Source organism: Heloderma suspectum, chromosome 17 (genome assembly GCF_057233095.1).
Source record: "Heloderma suspectum isolate Gila_16-S chromosome 17, 16-S_ref, whole genome shotgun sequence".
NCBI lineage: Eukaryota > Metazoa > Chordata > Lepidosauria > Squamata > Helodermatidae > Heloderma > Heloderma suspectum.
Window position 1 is genome coordinate 7,262,095 of NC_139474.1, and position 17,232 is coordinate 7,279,326.

The 17,232-nt window shown below is 48.0% G+C and overlaps 1 protein-coding gene across 6 annotated transcripts in view; it reads right to left on the reverse strand.

The window, feature by feature from the left end:
- Nucleotides 1–4,821: 4,821 nt before the first annotated feature.
- The window catches only part of POLA2 (DNA polymerase alpha 2, accessory subunit), a 37,589-nt gene continuing 25,178 nt past the window's right edge, over nucleotides 4,822–17,232 (reverse strand). For 3 of the 6 annotated variants that reach the window (XM_084824195.1, XM_084824194.1, XM_084824192.1), the window contains 4 exons: nucleotides 16,707–16,813; nucleotides 9,389–9,448; nucleotides 7,741–7,867; nucleotides 4,826–5,255 (listed from right to left, as the gene is read on the reverse strand). In XM_084824195.1, the coding sequence (XP_084680321.1) occupies nucleotides 5,109–5,255; nucleotides 7,741–7,867; nucleotides 9,389–9,448; nucleotides 16,707–16,813 (441 nt within the window). In that variant the 3' untranslated portion in view covers nucleotides 4,826–5,108. Of the gene's footprint in view, nucleotides 5,256–7,740; nucleotides 7,868–9,388; nucleotides 9,449–16,706; nucleotides 16,814–17,232 lie in introns of all 6 variants that reach the window. The other 3 variants (XM_084824198.1, XM_084824197.1, XM_084824193.1) reach the window with 2 other exon arrangements.

Below are 17,232 nucleotides of genomic sequence, written 5' to 3' on the forward strand. Positions count from 1 at the left end.
AGGCTTTTAACACCTCACTCATTCTGGAATTTCTGCCTCAGGAGGGAGAGAATAGCAGCCACTATTCTCCAAGTATGGTGCTTTTCATCATCAAATATTACCAGTGGAATCTGCAACAAAAAGTTGCAGTGTGGGGTGCTTCAAAGGCAGGGCTCCAAAGTTCAAGTTTTCAGCCAGCCAGTCATACCCTTTCCCATGATACTACTTTCAGCATTATCTGGGTCTTGAGCATGTTCAGTTCACACTGGGCTGTTTTGGAGGGGAGGTTTGCCTCCTTAGGTTTTTTCTTTCTAAAGATTTTTTGCTCTTCTCCTGCAAACCTTGGGGCTCTTCCAAGCCTCTATTGTATGTTGCTGGTGCCGTTTGGGCTACATAAAGGCCCAGTTCGCCCATTACACTAAGCCATGGAATGGTTTGTTGAAATCTGGCTTGCTGTTATGTCTGAACCCAACCCCACAAACAAACCATGGTTTGTTAACCAGCTACAAACCACAAACAGAAGCCATGGTTTGTTGTTGGCTTTCAAAGTTCAGCTTGTTTAAACCATGGCTTATCGTGACATCTGAACCCAGAACCGTGGCTTATTCCTGGCTTGTTTTTGCCGCTGTCCACCCTGAAACAGAAGCGCCTGGCAACAGCAGCAGTGAAACTCTTCTGACGGTTGGCAAAATGGGCGGGACAGAAACAAACCCGAGATATGGAAAACAAGCCACCATTTATTTGCTTGCCTGCAGGACAATTCATGGCAAAGCAAAAAACCATGGTTAACAAACTGTGTCTTGTGTGCAAATGCAGCCAAAGATTGGCACTCACCCTTCCACACTGGTAATAGATGGAATGATTGCTGAAGACTAGCTGAAGAAAAAAAAAATACAGTTTTATAAAGAGAAGCAACTGGTAGTTAACACCTAAATCTTACCCCCTCCCCAAAACTGATTATCCTGAGGTGTATAAAAGAAGTACTTTCAATTCAACAGTTTAGCTTTTTAATCCATATTGAATTTTACTGTGTTGTGCTGGCATGCATCTATTTGGGTATTTATGCTGTGCTGGATTTTAATTATTTATTCTGACATTATTGTACTATCGTTTTAATTAATCTGTACAATGCCTACAGAACTCATAAACTGAGGCATTTAATAAATACATACATAAATAAACATGGATAATATTAGCCTTATTTCTCCTGGAGGGAGAAAACATAAACTATAGTTCTTTGTTTAAAAGAAAAACGAAATAAAATCCAGACATCTGCTTTGTCCAGACTGAAGTTGAACAGTTTGACCTTGGATTTAACTGGATTGTGCAACTAGCGATCAGGGAAAATGTTGCATTTCTCATAAATATGTCTCTCCGGCCCCACAAACGTTGGGGTGAAACTTCAGAGAGTCTTGTTCCACCGCTGTGAGAAGATTCAGCCGAGAAAACAATGCGTACAAACTCCTCGAAGGCGTGATCCAGCTCTTCGGGCTATTTGCTGAACTATCTGGGCAGGCAAATTAAATTAAAATACTCATGTGTGGACATAGGGCGAGGCAATCCCTCCCTGCCTTTTGAAGCTAAACAGCTGGAAAAGGGATGCAGTTTGAGGAGAAGAGAGGTAGATGTGTGAGGATAGAGTGTGTTATGTTCTGTCTCCTCCATGTAGTACAGAAGCTGCCCTGAAGCTATACTCTTTAACAATACCTTGGAGTGCAATCCTATGCATATTTAGACCAAAAGAAGTCCTACAACTCCCAGCATCCCCCAGCCAGCCATGCTGCCTGGGGAATGCTGGGAATTGTAAGAATTTTCTCTGTCTAAACATGTGTAGGATGGCACCCTTAAAGGATTTGCAGAGACCTAAAGATAGGATAGCCTTAAGAACATCAGAAGAGCCTTGCTGGATCAGCATCCAGTCCAGCATTCTGTTCACACAGTGGCCAGCCAGCTGTCGGACGGGAACGTTCAAGCAGGACACGAGTGCAACAGCACCCTCCCACCCATGTTCCCCAGCAACTGGTGCACGTAGGCATCCTGCCTCCGAGACTGGAGGCAGCACAGAGCCATGAGGACTAGTAGCCATCGATAGCCTTCTCCTCCAGGAATTTGTCCAACCCCCATCCAAATTGGCAGCCATCACTACATCTGGTGGTAGCAAATTCTACAGTTTGACTATGCCCTGTGCGAGGAAGTCCTTCCTTTTCTCTGGCCTGAATCTCCCACCAGCCAGCTTCATGGGATGACCCCGTTGGGTTCTAGTATTATGGGGGAGGGAGACATTTTCCTCCGCTCTCCCCTTTCTCCACGCCAGGCATAATTGTGAACAGCTCTATGATATCTCCCCAAAAGCATCTTTTTTCCAAGCTAAAGTTCCAGACGTTGTAACCCCTTTCCTCGCAGGGGAGTTGCTCCAGTCCCTTGATGATTTGGGGTGTCCTTTTCTGCATCTTTTCAAACTCTACAAATTCCTTTTTTTTAAGGTGTGGCGACTGCCTTCCACCTCTGCAGGTATTCTCTGAAACGCCATTCAAGAGGAATTGGAGGAAGCAAAATAATTACTGAGCTTTCTCTCTGCCCTCCCCACCCAGAGGAAATGTGATGTGCTGCAGGCACCCTGCACACCGAGACCGAACGACACCGATTAAATCAAATAATGTGCAAATAATATGCAGCTCTGTGTGCCACTCTCTGCAGCTGCATTCTTAAAAGGCTGAGCGCTGGCTTTCGACCTTTTAAAAGCCCTTTGTGACTTGGGACCAGGGTAACTGAAGGACCCTCCTGCCAGGCCCATACCCAGCATAAATATTCGGGGGGAGGGGATAGAGGGGGCAGTTCGTCGGGTTCGCAGGCCTTTTAAAGACAAAATTGCACACTGCTTTTTAATTGTTTGTTTGTAAAAAAAGTTTAGGGGGCAGAAAAAATGTAGAGGGGCAGTCCCCCCTATCCTGCCTCTGGCTACAAGCCTGCCTCCCATCTGTTTATTAAGATCTTTGCGGGGTGGGCTGTTTCTCTGTGGGTGCCCCCAGGATCTAAAATGAGGCAAGGGGCTATTAGGCATATTGTCCTCCCATATAAACTGACCTCTGGGAAGAGCCCCCCCCCCACTGCATTTACCTCAAGGGAAATTTAATGGGGGGGTACTTACTACCAATTTCCTATTGAGGTTCAGCGATCCGTGCCGCACTGGATCAACGTTTGAGGGGGCCTGGGGCACAGTACTCTCCGGTGCCCCCCGCCCCCAAGTCAGCGGGCCCAGGTCAGCGAATGTGGTGGTGGTGCGCAGCATGGAGCTGCTGGGTGTATAGCTGCCATTTTAATTTCCCAGAATGCTCCAGTGATACATCAGGAGCATTCTGGGAAATTGAAATGGCAGCTAGTTTCAGCTGCCTGGGATGCAGGACAACAAAAAATGAGACCTCCAGCAACCGCCCAAGGGCGTCACAGGAGCATGCCTTCAGAGACAGGCCCATCTAGCCCAGCATTGTCAGCACTGACCGGCAGCAGCAACGCTCCAGGGTTTCAAGCAGGAGTTTGTTCAGCTTTGACCGAAGATGCCAGGGATCAAACGGCATGTTGTCTGCCACTGAGCCACAGTACTTTTTAGGTGCTGGAGTAAGTCTTGAGTCCATAAGGGCACTTTATACCCATGTAGCGCTTCACCGCCTTCAAAGCATTTTACATACATTCCAGCAACAGTCCTCACGACGACGCTCGGAAGTCAAGTCACAATGATTATGATCTCTGCGTTGCAAGTGGGGCGGTTGAGAGAGAAAGAAAGGGAGGGAGAGGGAGGCATAGCTAAGACCAGGGTTGGGCAGAAAGACTTCCAGATGTTTTGGACGTCAACTCGCAGCATTCCTGGCCGTTGGCCATGCTAGCAGTGACTTCTGGGAGTCGAAGTCCCCAAACATCTGGAGAGCTATTTTCTGCCCACCCCTTGCCTAAAGCCACCTGAGCGAGTCATAGCTCAGTCTCTTTGCCAGAGTAGCCCTTGTGTACCCAAGGGGGAAGGAGCGGAAGCGAACTCCATCGGGCGGCTTTTTTCAGGGCCCTTGTAAGTCAACACTCGAGATGTGAGACCTTCAGCTTTCCAACCCAGAGACCGCTTTTGTCCACTTAATTTTGGGGGGAAAACAAACAGAGTCTCTATTTGGGCATTCAACCCTCACACAATTCCTGTCCCATGAGGCGGAGACGCTGCTCTATAGTGTCCCAACAGCTGGAACTACTACCATGTTTTGGAGAGAGACAACTTAAACAGGGGGCCTCTTCTAAGCACGTAGGGAGCACACAGACCGTCCGCCTCCAACACGTGGAAGTCACTAGGGTCAACTCTCAGGGTCACAAAAAGGGTTAGGGGCAGTGAGCACAGCACCGCTCTCCCCCTCATGTGACAGAAATCGTGTGGAGGCCGAACGCCCAAACGGGCCTAGAATCAAAGACAAAACAAAACATCCCTAAGTCATGGCGCTGAGGGTTAAACTACACATTACATTAATGGTGTACTTCAGGATATACTTTTTTTTACTCCAGAGTAAATGGAGTTTTCTTTTTTAACCAGCCCCCCCACAGGAGTGGGGAGATTTAGGGGGAAACTCAGTATGTGAGGGAAGGTTTAATTCTCCCTTCCCGCCACGTGGCAGTCCCAGGCTGAATCAGGGCTGTGCACTCTTATTCCAGAATAATTAATAATTATAATGAATAATATTCTCAGCTGCATGCTATGCAATTAAGGTAACGTGTAGTTTGAACCTCAGACACCGTGAAGGCCATGAACTTTGGAGCAGAGAGGAAGACGCATCCCCCATGCACCCAAAATATAAAATAAATAAAGATACAGCAGATCAACCAACAGGGAGATTCTTTATTTATCCAAGTGTGGTGTCAACAGACCGTCAACGTAAGCAAACGCATTCCCGCCCTGCCCAACACGGGGAAATTGCAACAGAACTTAAGCGGATCTTCTTTAGCGGTTTTGGCTGCCAAAACAGACAGCGTGATCCCAAACAGCTGCAGCCCAAAACGTCAGAGGAAGAAATCCCTCCCCGTCGCTTTGCCTCGGCTCCAAGATGCTTTTTGGTCCAGCAGCAGCCAAAACCGGGGAGGTTAAAGGGCAGAGGCCTGGGTTAGATTCTGACAACCTGAGCAGCGAGGCAGGGAGCGTTCCGCTCCCCGTCGGAGACCTTCCGCTGGACGCACAAACGCCCGTAGGTGCCTCCCACCTGCCCTTTCGTCAGCCGGCCGGGATTAACACAGACACACCCGAGGACATCCTAGGGAGGGGCACAAAACGAAGGGAGGAACATTAAAAACAAGAAGAAAATTAAAATGAAAGAACAAACACAATTAAAGGCTGTTCGTTCAAGACGGGAACCTGTGATTAGGCACTTGATGTTTGGGGCTCAGCCTGTCTAACGTGGGTCTAAGAACAGCCTCGCCAGATTAGAACAAAAGTCCACTTAACCCAGCATCCTGTTTCCAACAGCAGATGGCTGGATGCATCTGAGCGCTCGCATGAGACGTGATGGTTGTCCCGTTTGCCAGCAGCCAATCCCCTGAGGTAGACAGCTTCCGAACATGGAGGTTTGATTGATACAATAGTGGTTGATAGATGTACCTATTGTATCAGGGATGCGGAACCGATTTTAGCCCAAGGGCTAAATCCCATTTCGGAGAAGCCCTTGGGGACCGCGTTCCGGTGGTGAGCGGGGCTGGAGCCAAAGGGGAGGGGACAAAAATCCAAGGATATTTCAGCTTAAAGCGGTTACTGCCAGTAAGTGAGCCTTCAGAGAAGCATTTCAACCTTTTAGAATGGGGAAAAAACTGCACTAAAGCCAGGAAGCCACCAAACGATGAGTGCTTGGAGGGAAGGGGGTGGGGGACCAGGGAAAGAGGAACTTTTGAGGAATCCTGAAGGGCTGGATTTGACCCTGAGGTCTGAGACTCTGCACGTGGGCTCTATATGAACTTGTCTAAGACCATGTTTTCTCAAACCTCTGAATACGGGCCTTGCTTCTACGCCTACTATACCTTCTGTTCCACGCCCCAAATCGTGTCCTGCAGGCAAAATTGCAGAGACCTTTGCACACAACGCTGTGGGGTGGAGCGTGCATCCCCGTGTGGATTTGTGGGAAGGGCCACAGCTCGTTAAGAGCACCTGCCTTGCAAGCAAAAGGTCCCGGGTTCGAGCCCTGACGTCTCCAGGTACAGCTGGATAAAAGACCCCAGAAAAGCCTTTGCCAAGCAGTGTAAACAGTACTGAGCTAGGCGGACAAACCGTCTGACTCAGCAGAAGGCAGCTTCCCCTGTCTTTATTTAAACCAGCCCTTTACTCAGAACCATGAGGACCAGAATCTTCCTTTCTATTTTAGGGGAAGGACTATAGCTCAGCGGTGGAGTACACGCTTTGCTTGCAAAAGATCCCCAGTTTGATACGTCGGCATTGCTGGAAAAGACTGGATATAAAGGTCCGGCTTAAGAACATAAGGAGAGCCCTATTGGATAAGACTGAGGGCCTTTCTACTCCAGGATTTTGTTCACACAGTGGCCAACCAGCTGCCTCTGGGAAGGCCGTAAGCTAAAAAAGCCTTTGATCTGATCCAGCAGGGCTCTCCTTATGATCATACATTCTTAGCTAGTGAATGGACCTGGCTTCACACAGGCTGGAGTAGGCTTTAGTGTGACACAGCAAAGCTTTTGAGCGTCGGAACACCAAAAGAGCTGTGATGGATCAGACCAAGGGTCCATCTCGTCCAGCATTCTGTTCACACAGTGGCCGACCAGCTGTCGACTGGGAACCCACAAGCGGGGCATGAGCGTAACAGCACCTCCCGCCCACATTCCCCAGCAACTGGTGTACAAAGTCATCCTGACTCTGATTCTGGAGGTAGCACAGAGCCATCAGGACTAGTAGCGATTGGTAGCCTTCTCCTCCAGGAATTTGTCCAGTCCCCCTTTAAAGCCATCCAAATTGGTGGCCATTGCTATGTCTTATGTTAGTGAATTCCATAGTTCAGCTATGCGCTGTGTGAAGACGTCCTTCCTCTTCTCTGTCCTGAATCTCCCACCAATCAGCTTCACGGGATGACCCCTTTGGGTTTTAATATTATGAGAGACGGAGAAAAATTAGGGCAAGAGAAGGTGGCTTGAAAAGTGCAAACTCTTCTCAGACATTACACAGTGCTGATGTGCTTAAAAAGAAAATACTATTTGTAACTGGGCTCACATCTTTAGGGTGCAATCTTATGCATGTTTAGCCAAAAAAAAACACGTCCTACAGCTCCCAGCATTCCCCAGCCAGGGAGTTATAGGACTTCTTTCTGTCTAAACATGCATAGGACTGTGCCTTTAGAGGGGCAAACCCAGAAAGAGGCTTGTAGCACCATTTGTGACTAGTAGCCCTTGATAGCCTTCTCCTCCAGGAATTTGTCTAACCCCCTTTTAAAGCCATCCAAATGGGTGGCCATTGCTACGTCTTGCACTAGCGAATTCCACGGTTTAACGATGCAGTGTGAATCACAGAATCGTAGGGTTGGAAGGGGCCTGCAAGACCATCGAGTCCAACCCCCTGCTAAGTGCAGAAAGCCTGATTCCCAGGCGGTCTGCCATCCAAGTAAGAAGTGTTTCCTCTGATCTGTCCCGAATCTCCCACCATTTGGCTGCACGGAATGACCCCACTGGGTTCTAGTATTCCAGCTGGCTTTCTACATCCCCAAGTTCCCTCCTGGAGGCAGCTTTCCTCCCTGTCCTTCCCCACACCTTAATGAAGTATTTCAGGTCCGACGGAGTGATCAAGATGTCTGGCGTGACGGGCAGAGGCCCGTACTGGTAGAAATTCTCATAATCAATGCACATCTCTTCCACTGGAGGGTAGAGTGGGTAGTAACTGCTCAGGATTGCGGGAGGCGGGGGGGGTGGGAGAAAAAAGAAGACGATCCCATTACCTTCCATTCTGCCACGCTCTGCCTGACATACACGGACACACGAAACAGCTGCTCCTTCCCCCCCGGGTACCAGCAGAACACCCAGCCATGCCTTCCAACGTTGCTGCTAATTCTAGCCAGCCCTTCTGGGAGGTCTGCTGCCTGTACATGCAGTGGCCAAAAAAGGCACCATGTCCCCAGGGGCGTTTCCTGCCACGTTTCCACCGTGGCAAGGCTGGGAGAAACAGCAGCTTAGGATTCTGCTAAACAGAATTCCCCTCTGGCCTGCTTATGCAGACTACCAGACTTGTATATATATTTTGTGTGTAGCTGGGGGGCAGATGAGGGGGGGAAGGAGCTACCACACCGCTTGCAAGAACTGCAGTACGGCTGTGCTGAGGGAGATGTGAGCGGGAAGCGAGGCCATTCCACCAGCCCTACTGGAAGACTTCGTTTTCTTCCTCTCCCCCCGCCCCATTTCTTTTTCCTTGTGTGTCATGTCTTTTTAGATCGGGGTGGACAAATTCAGGAAGTCCAGGGGCCATTTTCACCACACAATACACACACACACCGCAGGCTGCATTCTGTGGGGTCCCGTGCAAGTTTGCAGGGTGCCGGGGCGGCGGGGATCTGTGGTTTGCCACCAACGTTAGGCAGCAACCCACTCTGTAACCCTACAGGGGTTACATTTTGCTTGCTCTCAAGCTAAATTTGGCCCTTTCAGCACTCAGTAGCGGCTACAGAGCGTGACAAAAAAGTGTCGAATTTAGCTTCAGGACAAGCTAAATTGGAACCTTTTAGCGCTAACAGCAGCTAAAAATTCCTTTCACTTTTGTAAAGTGAAAAGATTTTCACACTGGGGGCTGTGGGAGCCACATGCCCCAAGGGAGCCTTTTTTTGGCTGATGAGCAGGATAAAAATGCTTCAAATAAATAAGCAACCTAACCGCAAAAGGGATATAAAGCCCAGCAAAAGTCCACCCACCTCAGCCTTCGATTCTTGCCTTCCCACAGTTTGCAGGTATCGCATGACCAGCTCCAGATATCCTACTCCCTTAGGAGACAGAGCCTGGGTTCACACTACACAAGAACCCAGAGTGTGGGTTGCTGCTGCATTCTGGGTTGCTGTGTTGTGTGAACCCAGCCACGCTAATAAACCATGGCTTGTTCGCGCAGCTCGGTTCACACAACAACCCACGATCCATCGACAACCCATACTCCACCCACATGCTCTGGGTTGTCGTGTTGTGTGAACAACCAGTGCACATCACCAGGAAATGTGCTGACCCGCTTCGTATACACAGACGGGGACTTCCAGAGGGATGCTACCCACCCCAAAGTAGGGAAGTTGGAGAAATCCACAATGGAATCAAAGGAGTTCAGATTTCTATGCATTTGACCCACAGGTTCTGCAACGAAGCGGCCTTTTCTGAGTCGCACAGATTCCACAGGCTCTTTTTGGCCTGCCCGAACCAATGCACTTACCTTCGCTGAGTCAGAATGTGCTTGAGAATTCGGGAAAAACGGTCTAAGATGCTGGAAGAACTGGGCAGGAAGACACAGAGAAGGGGGAAAAAACATTGAAGGGAAAAATTAAAAGGGCTTGAAAAACCATGTATTTAAAATAGACTCAATAGGCTGGGGGGCGAGGGGGGGGGGACTGGTAGCCCTTGATACTTTGGCCTACAACTCTCTACCCAGAATAGTCCTAGGCAGCATAGTTAATGGAGAGGGATGATGGAAGTTGTTGGCCAAAACATCTGGAGGGCTACAAGTTGCCACCTCTGCAACAGTATTGTATTTTTAAAGTTTTTAATCTCTGTAAACAGCCCAGAGAGATGTGGCTATTGGGCACTATAGAAATGTAATAATTTTTATAAAAAATATTTTTAAAAATCTTATTTTTTATTACTATTTTATTATTATTAACATTTATATCCTGCCTTTTCCCATCTCGCTAGGAACCCAAGGCGGCTTACATTATCCTCCTCCTTTCCGTTTTATCCTCACAACACCCCTGTGAGGTAGGTTAGGCTGAGCGCCAGTGACTGGCCCAAAGTCACCCAGTGAGCTTCATGGCCGAGCGGGGAGTTGTAGGACTTTTTTTCTTCTAAACGTGCATAGGATTCCACCCTTAAGTAACAGTAACAGGGCGTAACAAAAGGAGTGTAAAGAAAACCCTTGCACAACGATGCTGCTTTTAAAAGGGCTGCAGTTGCTGTGTCCATGTGTAAGGACGTATCAGTCAGCCTCTGCCTCACAACGCTTTTGGCGAGCGCCATCCCCAAATTCTTTATATACAGTACAGAGAACCCTCATTTCCCCATGAAGGATGAAACACACACCTTCCAAGAAGGCTCACTCAGTGGACAGAAGGACATAAGAACCCTGCTGGATCAGACCAAAGCCTATGTAGCCCAGCATTCTAGATTCATTCATGAGATTGCAACTTACCAGCTTTGCAGGGAAGACAGATATCTCCCTGCAAAGACTGCATGTTTTCATCCTACAGTCATCAGTGCCAGGGACAAAATTCTTCAAAGGAGAATGCTGTTCCTTGTGAAGGGGATTCGGAACTTTTAAGTGCATGAGAAATTTTATACATAGTTTAGCAAGAAAGGCAGAATTTTAAGTTTATCCTTTACAACTTGGGTCTGGGTTCGCTTTATGGAAATCTGTGATCTTTGCACCACTATCTAGTATCTTTTGTTCAACTTTTGTTTTGTGATGGTCGGATGACTACCGTGGAACAGCAGAGTGCTTGCCAGCCAGCGCTTTTTTTATTAGCAGGGATGCTAATTTCCCCGCCCCCCTCAGAATTCCCTCTTACCTCTGGGTTTAACTGCAATCCTCACAATTGCTGGGGGGAAATAGGGATGTCAGAGAATTCCGCGACGGATCTCGGTGAGGCCGAATGCCAGTGCATTCGGCCCCCTGAAATCCATCGCGGAATGGCCTGCCACCCCCCACGGATCCCCCCCGGGATGAGACTTACCTGGGGCGGATGTTCTGGACGGCGGCAGCTCCAGCGGCGGTGGCTGGTCTTCCGACCGGCTGCCGCCACCACCATTTGCAGTCTGGTCTTTTTCTTTTTTTCCCCCATAGACGTGATAGGCTACGTAAAGACTTATATAGCCTATCACATCTGGGTTTAAAAAAAAACTCATACGCAAATGGTGGTGGCTATGGCCGCCACCATTTGCGTTCCTTATTTTTCGCCGTCTTAGTCTACGTCAATATTTACATAGACTAAGACAAAGAAAAGAAAGGGGAACGCAAATAGTGCCCACTACGCTATTTGCGTCCCCCTTTCTTTTCTTCGTCTTAGTCTACGTAAATATTGATGTAGACTAAGACGGCAAAAAATAAGGAAAGCAAATGGCGGTGGCCGTAGCCGCCGCCATTTGCGTACGCATTTTTTTTTTTTGTTACCCAGAGCCCTCCGCAGCCAGAAATCCGGCTGCGGATGGCCCTGGCCGGCTTCTCTGCGGAGCACAGCCGGCCATCGAGGATTCCGGGGGGGAGGACCGGATCGCCTCCCCCCCATCGAGGATTCCAGGGGGAGGGACGGAACGCCCCCCCACACCATGAACAGAATCTGCGAAAAGGTAAAGTGACTTTCGTACATCCCTAGGGGGAAATGAATTTTCCCAGCAACTTTATATTTGTTCCCTGTTGTAATGCAAAGTATTCTGCAGGAGCTTGGTCCTGAATGGGCAATTAAGGCCTGTCAGCTTTACAAAAGACCTGTTCCTGGTGGAGATAAAACTGCTAGAGCTGGTTTAGAATCATAGAATCATAAAATAGTAGGGTTGGAAGGGGCCTACAAGACCATTGAGTCCAACCCCCTGCTCAGTGCGGTACTCCAAATCAAAGCATCCCCAACAGATGGCTGTCCAGCCTCGTCTTGAATGCCTCCAGTGTGGGAGAGCCCGCCACCTCCCTGGGTCATTGGTTCCATTGCCATATTACTCCAACAGTCAGGACGTTTTTCCTGATGTTCAGCCGGAATCTGGCTTCCTGTAACTTGAGCCCATTATTCCGTGTCCTGCACTCTGGGATGATGAAGAAGAGATCCTGGCCTTCCTCTGTGACAGCCTTTCAAGTACTTGAAGAGCGCCATCCTATCTCCCCTCAGTCTTCTCTACTCAAGCCTAAACATGCCCAGTTCTTTCAGTCTCTCCTCATAGGGCTTTGTTTCCAGTCCCCTGATCATCTCTGTTGCCCTCCTCAGAACCTTTTCCAGTTTGTCTGCATCCTTTTTAAAGTGTGGTGCCCAGAACTGGACCCAGTACTCAAGATGAGGCCTAACCAGTGCTGAGTAGAGGGGAACTAGTACTTCACAGGATGTGGAAGCTATACTTCTATTAATGAAACCCAAAATAGCATTTGCCTTTTTTTGCTGATGTGGATCAACTCAGCAGGCACATTTTTCGGCTCTCCTCGGGGGTGTGGCATGGGGGCTGTCCTGATGAGCGCCTCCACTTCAACATTTACCACCACGCCTCTGGATGATTGCACACAAAGAAACAAATCTAATCTAATCTGAAATCCTAAAATATAGGTTCATCAGTGGTGTGCAGAAAAGGAGATCTCCAGATGTTTTAGGCTTCAACTCCCAGAATTCTTGACCATTGGCCATGCCGGCAGGGGTTCTGGGAGTTGAAGTGCAAAACATCTTGAGATCTGGCTTCTGGCCACCTCTGGCGTACATTGTATGGCTAATGGATTGTAGCAATGGCAAAGCGAAGGGAGAGGGAAGCCAGGCAGCTGCGAACAAAGTTGTACAAAGTTACACCGGCAGGCTAGTGTGTCATATGTTTGGGCAAAGAGGAAGGAGGAATACATGCTGGGCTTATGCCAGAGGTGGCCTTCTGCCCACCAAGCACAAAGTTCCAATCTCTTCGAAATCAGATCGATTATGTCCTTTGCAGCCAAAGATGGAGAAGCTCCAATCTCTGCCAACAGGCATTTTGGCAATTGCTCTTGAAACCCTCTCGACACATCCATCTCCTAAAGTTCTCCACTTTCCGAAAGGCACGGGAACTCTCAAGCCTGAACACGCTCACGTTACGGAGGGCAAAGGAAAAACAAGGCATCTGAGGTTTTATACGAGACCCACAAAGGCAAACAAGACTCCCTCGCTAGACTGGGGTGGTGGGCGGGTGGTGCATTAAAAAGCAGGAACACACAACGCAGTTCATTATGTCGGTTTTAAGCCCCCCTGCAATTCCCAAAGCTTGGGGGGGCCCTGCATTACACGTACATCAGCACACATCTGGAGCAGATCAGATACAAGAACTAAACAGCACAGCTCCCTCGGCCTGTAAATGTAAAAGAGGGGACTTCCAGCAGAGGTGGCTTGACATCCCGCAGTACCGGGAGGCAAAGAGAAGCTGCACCTGTGAAAATTCTCTCTTCCGCTCACCTAATGATTGATTCCCACTGCTCCTTCTTTGAAACAGCTAAACTAGCCAGTAAGTATTCTTTGGGGCATAAGAAGGGATGGGAGGAATGCAGCCACCCTAGCGATACAACATGCCTTTGCTTTCCTTGGCCTGAAGACAAACTCTGCGTGACTCAAAAGCTTGCTTCTCTCATCTGGAAAAACTTAGGAAGACGGCTGTTTCAGTTACTCCACACAGCACAACAATCAAGTCATCTTCTCCCTTGAGAATAAAAAGTTCCTGAAGCTCTAAACAAAATGAAAAGTCTGATGAGACAGCCATGAGGGCTAGCAACCTGTTTTCCTGGTATTTCAGGGCAAGTTTAGGTCTTGTGCTTCCCCATGAGTCTTACTGGATTAAGATACTGGCATGCTTTGAAGCTTCTCCCCATGTCAGGGTGAAGAGTTTGAGGTGGCTGTCGCAATTAGCTTCCTTCAGAAGAGCTCCAAGGAGACGTCTTGGTTTTGCTAGTATGCAGGGAAGATGGCCGTTTGCACCCTCCCTTGTGGATTCTGAGCAGGTCCGTAGCCAGCCTACACACTCACTCTCGTTCCAGAAACAAAACAAGCAGAAGCTGTGACAAAACGTTGCAGCGCAGAGCTGTGCCCTTTTCGAACGTACTCCATTCCACCACCTTTCTGTCCCCCTGTCCCCATCAGTCATGGCCTTTGAACATGCTCAGTTCCTATTGGGCTCTTTCCCCACCTCCCCACAAAAATCCTTTTGTACTTCTGCAGACTTCGGGGTTCCCCTGCTCATGGGCACATAAGGGCTGTTTTGGCTACATAGGTAGACATGGGAGAACTGACTTCACTATTAGTTTATAGGGCAGGGGTACGCAGAACATAGATCTGCAGATGTTTGGGACTTCCAACTCTCAGAAGCCCCTGCTAGCATGGCAAATTGTCAGGAATGCTGGGAGCTGAAGTCCAAAACATCTGGAGATTTACTTTCTGCCCACCCCTGATATAGAGCAGCCTTGTCAACCTGGTGCCCGCCAGACTACAACTCCCAGCATCCCCCTGTCCCACGCATCTGGTGGGCACCACGTTGGGGAAGGCTGATGTAGGTCAATGCTACAGAGGAAGAAAATGGAAAGGGAAGGGCAGCAATGAAAGTCTTCGGCTGAACACAGAGAGGAAAAATGACAACAGCCGGGAAAAGGGGAGCCGCCTCTCCATAAAAGAGGAAGCAAATGACAGATGTGCATGAAGAGGAGGAAGGGAGAGGATGTGACACAGACCCTTCGAGGCCTAGGATGAACTTGATTTATTTCTTGACAGGCCACTTGCACTGGCTGACCTCGCAGGCCCCAAATCGCTGGCACGCCTCTCAAAGCGCAGGCCGTTTCCTGCAAGGAATTCTTAAGAACTGGACACCTGGAAGGGATGCTGTCCACCTTGTCTCTTTTCCTGTCCTTTCTTTTTAAAGAGGCACTTTCTGAAAAGCCTACCCACCAGCCGTCTGTTTTTTCACTGACTGAAGGGTGGTGTGGCGAAAGGACTCTGCATGCGCTCAGAAGCACCGCATTCCATTTGCCCACTTCCCAAGCTCCACAGCAGAGTCTCGAGGGCACGGAAGGGCAACCAAACTTGCTATTAAGGCAAAGTGATGTGCAGTGGTTAGAACACGTTTGGGCAACCTGCTGCCCTCCAGATGTTGTTGGATTGCAAGTCCCATCGTCCCTGACAACTGGTTGGGACTGATGGGCATTGAAGTCCAACAGCATCTTGAGGGCCACGGGTTCCCCATCCCTGAGTTAGAGGGACAGACAAGGAGCAAGGGAACTTGGGTTATTAATATTAATAATTATAGTCCTTAGACTTTCACCCTCCCTGCAAAAAAGACTGAAGGAGACTTACAACAAAATTAAAACATAAGAAAAATTAAAACCATTTAAAACAGCTAAAAACAACGGTCTATTATTAATCAATTATTAGTATAAATTATATTGTTATATTATTATTATAAAGTATTAGTAATGCACAATTATCAATGATACATTATTATTAACAATTACATTTCTTAGACTTTCTCCCCCAAAACAAAACAAAGACTGAGGGAGATTTTCAACAAAATCAAAACATATGAAAAATTAAAACCATTTAAAACTGCTAAAAGCAATTATCAATAAAATACCACGGCCCCATAAACAACAAAACCGTCACATATGGGTTCAAATCCACATCCAGCCATGAGGTTTGCCAGGAGACAGCAAGCCTGTCACCCTCTCTCAGCTAACCTCCCTCGCAGGGTTGTTGTGAGGATGCAGGGGGTTGAAGAGAGATAAGCATGCTGCCAGAGGAAGATTGGGGTTCAAGCCCTCACTCCTTCAGAAGGAATTATGCAACACTGAGCCACAGAATTTAGATTACTGTGATGCACATTTGAGATATCTCTTGCCCCCGCACAGCCTATATGGAGTGCCATGAGCATTAATAACCAAACTTTAGGGTCGCGCAAGCAAAAAGAGAGACAGAGAGACCCATGTTCTGCTCCAAGGAGCTAAAACCGTCTCTGGACCAAAGCTTTTCCTGGTAGGAACATGCCCATACACTACAATGGTCATTGGAGATCCTCCTCCAGGTGTGTCCTTTGAGGGAGTTTCAAAGGATGAGGACAAGGCACAGGGCCTTTTCAGTGGTGGCCCTCTGATTTCGCAACGCTCTCCCCAGTGAGGTTCACCTGGCGTCAACATTGTCATCCTCTCATGCCAGGTTAAGACTTTCCTCTACTCCCAGGAATTTGACACCATAAGAGGTTTTAACCCGTCCTGGCATTTTTTTTAAATTGTTGATTGTTTTAAATTGATTTTGTACGTAAACGGTTTTGGTATATTACGTCTTACATTGTATTTTTAAGGTTTTCATCTTTTGCAAACTGCACAGAGTGCTTTGGCTATTGGATGGTACAGAAATGTATAACAACAACAGGAAGCATGCTTTGTAAACTGACTCAAAAATCAGGGATGACTTGAGATAGGTTCATTGTGACGTCAAAGCTCAGGGCTGATTTATAATTTCTCGCAAAACAATGACACTTTTGGATTCTGAATCATGCTTGAATCACTGTTTCTTCAGCTTCCCCCCACCCCAGTTTCTTCCTTTGTAACAAGTTCTATTCTTTCTTTTATGCTCGGCAGTCTAGAGATTAGCAGAGGAGATAAAATAAAGCAATAGGGATTGTGCAAGAAATGCTGATCACCAGGAAGTCACATCCACCTCCGAGTCACAGGACCCCCCAATATGGACACGCTATTCGTCAGCAAGTTTACATGGGAGAGAAGAGATTAATCCCACCCTTCACCTTGATTGCTGGCAATTTAAAGGTCTGAGAGAGTTGCTTTGGAACATTACCTGCTGATTTCTTCAGCACCCATATGAAACAGAAGGTCCACCGAGGTCAGGCCAAAAACCACCCCGTTGATCTCCAAGGTGCAGGGATCCGAGACAAAGAGCACCCTCTGGAATTAGAAAAAGGGGGGGGGATTGGGAGAGTTTACGAAGCAGCTCCGGAATCGAGAGCTCAAGTGAAACCCTCAAACATGTATCTATAATAAAAGAGGAGGCACGTCTGTCTGTCCAGGCCATAGCACTAAGACTATGAAACCTAGATGCCTGAAACCTGGCATGCATACTACGGGGACCCCAGGGGTGTGTACCGCAGGATCATTTCGTTTTTAAAATGCATTAATTTTAATTCATGTTAATGTGTCCATATAACTGAAGGCTGCAGTAACTCCTTCAGCCACTAAGGGCAGACTTCCCAAATCAGCACACAGCACATAGTTGAACTGTGGAATTCTCTACCTCAGGACGCAGTGATGGCCACCAATTTGGATGGCTTTAAAAGGGGGTTAGACAAATTCCTAGAGGAGAGAGC